Raw genomic sequence first — 8,128 nt, 5'->3', positions numbered from 1 at the left:
AATATGGATTTGAATCTTTACTCTTGCTACTTTTACACTAGATAGTTGTGTGACTATGGGCAAAGCCCTGGACCTCAATGAACTTTGGTTTTCTCATCTGGAAAATGGGGGTAATTCTTATAGCTCCTGCTTCATAAATTTGTGGGGTTTTAATGAAAAACTTAAAATGCTATAACAAACATCAACTATTATTGTTATTTCTTTGACATTAGTTCAGTTACTTCATATGTCTGGACATCAGTTCCCATATCTGTAAGATGAAGGTGTTCATTTGGATGACCTCCAGATAATAAGACACTTTACAGCTCCATATCTTATGTAAAATTACTTCAAAAGCAATATACAGCTGCACTAAGACTTTTGGGACACCTTATTCAAATACATCCTTAGGGTCTTATGTTACCAGTACCAACCTGAGGCCACTTGTACCCCTTTAGAAAGACAGACAGTGCTGTTAGGAAATTTTTATTTTGTAAATAAAGTTATATCTAGGTAAAAAATGAAGTTCTAGAAAGCAAACCAAAGAGTCTATTTTTTGAGCAGCAACAACAAAACTATCAGCTTTGGCCATCTGAGCTGACCAGGCTTTACATCCTGAAGTTGCTTTAGGAAAGAAAAAGAGCATAGCCATTTAATAAGTTCCCTTTAAATCAAAGCTGGAGGTTCCTTATCCAGGATATTGTCTACATTCTTATCCAGAATGATTGATGGAATGAATAGCAAATATATAAAAGGACACAAACAACATGAATAAGCCAACACTTTGCATCTGGGAAGTTGAATTATCCAACTTGTTCTGAACACGTCCAGTCTTTAGGGTTAAAGAGCTAGTTTCTAGTCCTCTCCCCATTTCTGGGCCTTATTCTCCACTGGGAAGTAGGGGATTTGCATTAGATATTCCAAGGTTTAATCTGTGACAGTGACCATGGCCTGGCCTATGACATGTGACCATTTCTACACTGAACTTTTAAGTCATCAGCCAGTCTTCCTTTTACCCGACTAGCTGCATCTTGGCCCAGGAGACATTGCTATTCCACTCCTTATCAGTCCTTACCAGTCCACTTGTCTCATTTCTTTGCTGCCCTATGCCCATCTCCTTACCTTGCTTTAAAAAAATTAGGACTCAAGGAATTTCCATTCCTATTTCATAAAATCTTAGCATTCCAAAAATTTTTGGTCTCAGTCTTAGATTTCATTTTAAGCACAAAAGCTGTAGCAGGAATCTTTGAAACATATTTATATACATACAAGAAAGCATTCTGTTGTAGCTTAGGAGAAATCATTTGATACACAAAGAGTCTTCTGATACTGTGGGATGATGTATTTCTTGACAGGTGGGAATATCAAGTTCAGTTTTGTATCTGAAATCTGATTATTCTTATGTTTCCTTGATTTTTAGGGCTTTTTTGTTCTTGAATCTCTAAAATTTTCACTTCCTTTCAAGACTTGTAGGATCCCCCAAAGAATATTTTTAGGGAAAAGAAAATCTTTTTTTTTTTTTTTTTTTTTTTTTTTTTTTTTTTTTACAAACCAGCAGAGACTTCTTGCTCCCCAGTAGATGGGGTATATGTTGAGCTCACTCTGTCAAGTGCCTCCCCATGGAAAATGGGACATTGTTTGCAGAAATTCCGGACAATATATTTGCGGAAGAAAGTCGAGAGATATCTCCTAAATTTTTCCCCAACAAAGGCATAAATCACTGGGTTGATACAGCAGTGAGTCATTCCAAGTGTTTCTGTCAATTGCATGGCTCTGTCCAGCTTTTTGGAGCTATCGCAATTGTCCAGACCAAAGAAAACTTGGAATGTGTTCAAGAGAAGCACGATGTTATAGGGGGCCCAGAAGAGAAAGTAAACAATCATAATCACAAAGATTAACCTCACTGCCTTATGTTTCTTCTTCTCATTTCGGCACCTCAGCAATGTTTGTATGATTCCTGAGTAGCAGATGATCATAACAACTAGGGGTAACACTAGTCCCAAAAGATTCATCTTTAGAGTTTGGAAGTTCTTCCAGACAACAGACTGATCTGATGGGAAATGAGAGCTGCAGGTGTGCTGGATGCCATCTTTCTGAGATTTAGTGAAGATAATTGCTGGGAGAGAGGCAAACCCAGCCACCACCCAGGTGATGACACTTGTCAAAATGCCAAAGGTGACTGTTCTAGCTTTTAGGGCAAACACAGCGTGGACAATGGCTAGGTACCGATCGATGGTCAAGAGGATGATGAAGAATACTCCTCCAAAAAACCCCATGTGATAGAATCCTGTCAGCAGCTTACACAGGACATCTCCAAAGATCCACTGATCTGCAGCATAGTGAGCCCAAAATGGGAGGGTGATGATAAAAAGTAAATCAGAGATGGCCAGATTGAGCAGATAGATGTCAGTCATGCTTTTCAGTTTTTTACACCTTATCAAGATGAGAAAAACTAGGGCATTGCCCACAAAGCCAGAAATGAACACTAGGGAGTAGAGAGGGGGGAGGAGCCGTGATGCTGTGTACTTCACATCAAAGTTTTGGCAGGGAGCTTTATAATCATAGTAGAATGGGGAGGTGGTCAAGTCGTCCATCTTGGTTTGTCCTGCGAATTAAGAAAAAAGTAATGTGCCTGCCATTCCTTCAATACAGTATCACCAGGAATCCCAAGACCATAAATTTAGAGCAAACAAGAACCTTGAAGGATTCCTAGTCTGACTCCCTTGTTTTATAGATGAGGAATCTATGATGAGATAGGTTAAGTTACTTAATATTAAATACATAGTAGCTTAGGTCTAGTTTAAATCCAGCTTGCCTAACTTGCAATTTTTTCTCATTTTTCCAATTATATGTAAAGATAGTTTTCAACATTCATTTTTATAAGATTTTGAGTTCCAAATTTTTTTCTTCCTCCATCATTTACCTCCCCTTTGTACCCAAGACAGTAAGCAATCTGATATAGGTTATGCATGTATAATAATTTTGAAGCATATATCTAACTTCAAATTTATTGCTCTTTTCATTAAAGTGAGCTGCCTCTCAAGTAGTCTATGAGAGATGCACAAAGTCAATCTAATCAATTAACCAATAAGGATTTAGTGTTTGTTATACTGCAGGTACTGTACCTGAATCAGTTCATATTTAAGATAGCATTAATGGTGTTATTCCTTATCTAAGAGGGTGATGCTTCTCATCCACTGTCTAGTATTTATAAAGTTTGTTTTAAGGTTCAAAAAGCAGTATATGTAGGTTATCAGATTTGATCCAACATGACAACCCCATGAGGAAATTGCTTTTACTTGTTCCCATCACAGATATGGCAAGTCAATTGGACAGATTTAAATTCAGGCTTAACTCTTAAGTTAGCACAGTGTCATTCAGAATGTGTTCTCCCAGTGTATCTAGAATGTGCTCTTTTAGGCATTCCTCCACTCCACTCCAAAGAAATAGTAATTGATATACAGTGATTCATTAATGTCCTTCCACTCTATTCCTCTTGTGACCATAAGCAGATTTCATTAATGTTAAATTTCACACGTGGTAATCAGATTCAGCAAATTCTTTTATCTATATGGCATAATAGAAAGAACATTGTGTTGGGGAATCAGAGCATATGCCTTCAGCCCAAGATCTGCCATTCACAAACTGCATGTCCTATTTCTGGGACAGAAATTGTTGGTTTTGCTGTTATTGACTCATTTCAGTCATGTCTTGCTCTTTATGACCCCATTTGGGGTTTTTTCAACAAAGACACTGGAGAGATTTGCCAGTTCTTTCTCCAGCTCACTTTACAGATGAGGAAACTGAGGCAAACAGGATTAAGTGACTTGTCCAGGGTCACACAGCTAGTCAGTGTCTGAGACCAAAGCAAAGTTTACTCACTTGTAAAATGAGGACATCAGTCTAGATTATATCCAAAACTCTTCCTAACTCTACTTCTGCTGAAGGTAGAAAACCAGACATTAAATATTCATGTCAGTGAACATAAGGGCAAACATGCAAAATACATGGATTTGCTAGCTGTTCTTACCTATTTCAGGCAATTATGGCTCTTGGTCTGTTGCCTTTGTCTGTGGACACATATTGATTGCATCAGACAATTGAGTTTGTCCGCTGTATTGTGGCCATAGGGTCAAGAGTGAACTGAGGCATAGGCTGTCTAAGAAAATATCTTAGGGGGACTAATATGAAGACACATTCCTTGCTTTTTGCCTTTATTATGGCAATCTTCCTTGGCTTTGGGGTACTTTAAAAAAGACCACCACGACCACAAGTAGAGTGGAGTGTTTCTTATTTTTTTATGTGGGTGGAGAATTTCGCTTTCCCTTTAGAATTACATGCAATAGATATAGCAGAACTTCTTGTGGGTACAGAGTGAGAGAGATAAGTAGAGATGAACTGGACCAACTAAATTAATGGAGTGGATAGTACTTCCTGTTTTGCATTAGGTGAAGCTCTTTTTTTTTTTCTGGAGGGGGAGGGGAGAGTCCAACTTTATTAAGGAGGGTACCCCCAATGAGAAAATGCCTTTCACTGATACAGATCAACATCTCATTTTTTACTTACATTTTTTTTGAGGGGGGAGAGGAAGGAATTTGGCCACTGGGGAGTTAAGTGACTTGCCCAAGTTCATATGCATTGAAGGCAGCTCTTCCAACCTGCAAGGCCAGGTCTCTTTCCACTAAGCCACATTGGCTCTCATAAAGCTTATAGAGATAATGATTGGAGCTATGATTTCATTGGCCTGGGGAACTTCTGAATGAGGAGATTCCTTCCATCAATACAGAGTTCACTTTCTAGAACTTTGAGAATTTTAGTGGCTTACCTAGAGTCACATATATCAGACACATATATGTCAGAGGCAAAACTTTAAGTTAGGTCAAGCTAAGGCTCTCAGAAAGCTTGCAGGTATCAGGTATGGTACTAATGTCTTTAACTTCCCATCGGGGTAGTGAGATGGTACTGTGGTTAGAGTGCTGGACCTGGAGTTAGGCAGACTTATCCTCCTGAGTTCAAATATGACCTCAGATATTTGGTAACCGTGTGAACCTGGCTAAGTCACTTAATTCTATTTGTCTCAGATTTCTCATTTGTAAAATGAGCTGGAAAAGGAAATGGCAAATCATTTTAATATCTTTGCCAAGAAAACCCCAGATGGAGTCACAAGAGTTGGACACAACTAAACAATAACAACAACAGTAAGCCAACATTCCCCCTAGCTGTGCAAGCTTTAATCTGGACTTCCTGTAGATTATTTTTAATACTTCAAAAGCCTTCAGGTCAAAGGATCAGAGCATCATAAATTCAGAGATAGAGAGGACTTCAGAGTCCAGTCTGGCTCATTTTACAGATAAGGAAACTGAAGCTACAGAAAAGTGGACTGACTTTTTTTTACATGACAGTTCCTTCAGCATAAATAGCTGAAATAATTACCTGAATCAGAGGGAGAACTGTGACTCCCTCGAAGTCCAGTCAAAAGTTATTGCTACATTAATCATAGCAAGAAGAGGCAAAGTGTTGAGGTAGACAGAGATCTGGCCTTGGAACCAAGAAGACCTGAATTCAGATCCTTTCTCTGATACATATTGGTTGTATGCCACTGGGCAAGTCACTTAAACTTTCAAGGTTTTAGAAAGTGAGCTCTGCTTTGATAAAAGGAATTTCTTTCTTGAGGAGTTCCAAAGGCCAATGAATTTATAGCTCCAGACTTTATCTCTATTCCATAATAGAAAACAAGGGTTGTTATACTTTTTTGTGGCACAGATCCTTTGGACAGTCAAGAGAAGCCTTTGGATCCCTTCTCAGAATGTTTTTAAATGCATAAAATGAAATACAAAGGTTTGTCGAGGCAAGCAATAACATTGAGATCCAGTTATTAAAATATCTTTCCATCCAAATTCAATGACTGCCTGAAACTTATCTAGGGACCCAGAAGCAGATTAAGAATCCCTGATTGAAAGTTATGCAAGAAATAAGTTATTGCATAAAAGGAGACTTTCATTGCAGCTTGCACTGGACTAAGCAGATTTATAGAAATACCATATGGAGTCTAAATGTTACCACCTAAATGAAAAGAAAAACTCTCACCTCAGAACAGTGACTCTCAGGATATGAATCACTGGATTTCAGAAGCCATCTAGTCCAGTCCACACCCAAGTAAGAATCCCTGACAGGAGGAGAGAGGTAGTGAGCCAGTTGCTTATACTATTATATATGTAAAAATTTTAGCAAGAGATGAACAATTACCTTCCACAGTGGAAATTAAGATCACTGATTGAAAATTATGCAAGAAATAAGTTATTGCACAAAATGGGGCTTTCATTGCAGCTTGTACTGGACTAAGCAGATATATACAAATGCTATATAAAGTCTAAATGCTACCACCTAAATGAAAACAAACTCACTTCCCAACAGTGGCTCTTAGGAGATGAATCACTGGATTTCAGAAGCCATCTAGTCCAGACAATAACTAAATAAGAATCCTCTTGATAGGAGGAGAGATATAGTGACTCAGGTGCCTGTACTACTATAAATGTAGAAAGTTAGCAGGGAAAAAAACATTGTCTTCCACAGTGGAAATTTTTAGCACATGATTTTAAGTCATTCCATTCTTCCCTGAGGTAGGGGAAAGAGAAACTGGATAGTGTGAGAATGGAGCAAAGATAGAAGGAAGGAAAGCTAATTCTGCTTAATTTGGGAGTAAATTTTAATTCTCTTTATAGTTTTTCAGCAAAAATCTCTTCTGTCTCACTTAAATTCTGGGAGGAATTCCCATTTCCCCCTTTTTTGATGTCTAGGTTTGTAGTCAGAGGAACCTGGTTTGAATCACCTGTGCATTCTCTGGGGCTCAATTTCCTCATCTGAAAAATGAAGTTATTGGACTAGATAATCTTTCAGATGTTTCAAAATCCTACCATTCATTGCAGCCTCTCAAAACAGTCTAGAAATAGATCTAGTCCAGGGGAAAATCCTTTGTTCTTATCTTGCTGATTATTTTCAGAATTAAATGCTACCCAAATGTAAATGTACAATACATTTACCTTGGGATGCATGCTTGTAATATGCTCCTCCTGACTCCCTTTAAGAGAAAGAAGTCATGGTATCAAATAAAAAAAGTAATTAAATAAGAACAACCCCACAACTTACCAATAGACAGTTTTCTCCAGAAGGCACAAAAGTTTTAACCTTCTCATAGACCTTGCCGTGAAAATCAGTAGATAAAGCATGCTGTGCAAAAATAGGAAATAACATTTCCTGAAAAAAAAAAAGGGGGCGGGGATATACTGAACACATATACATAGTATAGAATTGACCAAACCTCTCCCACTGTACTCACACAAATCCCTAAACTGAAGTGCCATAGTTCTCCTTGTTTCAGCACTCGAATAGAATATATCTGTTGAAATCTTGTTTCACAATCCTGGATTTAGATTTGGTACACCCTAGTATGTGGCCCAGTTTTCCATAATTCTCCATAATTATTTTACAAATCTAGAAGCCTCCTCAGATATAAATAAGCATATGTTTTCTGGCCAATAGTTAGCAACGAATGGTACCGATGACCCCAGTGATGTACTCATGGTAAAAATTCAATTGCTATTGGGTGAGACAGGGAGACCCTGTCTCAAAATGAACCTAAAAAAGAAAGACTACCTAACAATGAAGAATCAGAACACAAGCTTTGCAGGTTGTCATTAACAACCTTACTTTACAGATGACCTGGCACATACTAGGCACTTAATAGATGATTTAAAGTGACTGACTGGAGAAAGAAAAAGAGAAAAGTGAGACTTCAGATTATCAGTGGCAGAGTTAAAAATTCTAAAACTGAGATAAGCCATGTTCTCAATACTCATTGACTTTTTACCAAACTAGAACCTGTTCTCTGCCAAGAAATATAAACAGAAAATGATGCCATGGTAAGAGAGAACTAGAGTCAGGGATGGGAAGAAAGGAGTATTGTACTTTAATTTTTAAAAACTTACTTAACATTTCATTTTCCCCAGTTCCATGTAAAAACGGTTTTTTAAAACATTCATTTTTTAAAACTTTGAGTTCTAATTCTCTTCCTTCCTCCCTCTTCAGCCTCCTGCCCCCATCATTGGGAAGGCAAGCAGTTACATACAAGTTATACATGTGTGGTCATACA

The 8,128-nt window shown here is 37.9% G+C and overlaps 1 protein-coding gene across 2 annotated transcripts; it reads right to left on the bottom strand.

Moving 5' to 3' along the window:
• Positions 1–449: 449 nt before the first annotated feature.
• LOC100913616 (C-C chemokine receptor type 5-like) lies at positions 450–7,254 on the bottom strand. 2 transcript variants are annotated; one of them, XM_003771979.4, is made up of 3 exons: positions 7,126–7,254; positions 6,067–6,145; positions 450–2,584 (listed from the first exon to the last, which is right to left on the bottom strand). In XM_003771979.4, the coding sequence occupies exon 3, from the start codon at positions 2,571–2,573 to the stop codon at positions 1,524–1,526; it is 1,050 nt and encodes a 349-aa protein (XP_003772027.2). In that variant the 5' UTR covers positions 2,574–2,584; positions 6,067–6,145; positions 7,126–7,254; the 3' UTR covers positions 450–1,523. The 2 variants fall into 2 exon arrangements, with proteins under 2 accessions (XP_003772027.2, XP_031795952.1); XM_031940092.1 differs by lacking the exon at positions 6,067–6,145 and having other exon boundaries at positions 7,126–7,216.
• Between the last annotated feature and the right edge of the window lie 874 nt (positions 7,255–8,128).

The sequence above is a fragment of the Sarcophilus harrisii genome, chromosome 5 (genome assembly GCF_902635505.1).
Source record: "Sarcophilus harrisii chromosome 5, mSarHar1.11, whole genome shotgun sequence".
In the NCBI taxonomy this organism is placed as follows: Eukaryota; Metazoa; Chordata; class Mammalia; order Dasyuromorphia; family Dasyuridae; genus Sarcophilus; species Sarcophilus harrisii.
The sequence above is the reverse complement of the archived record's forward strand: the minus strand, read 5'-3'. Positions and strand labels throughout refer to the sequence as shown.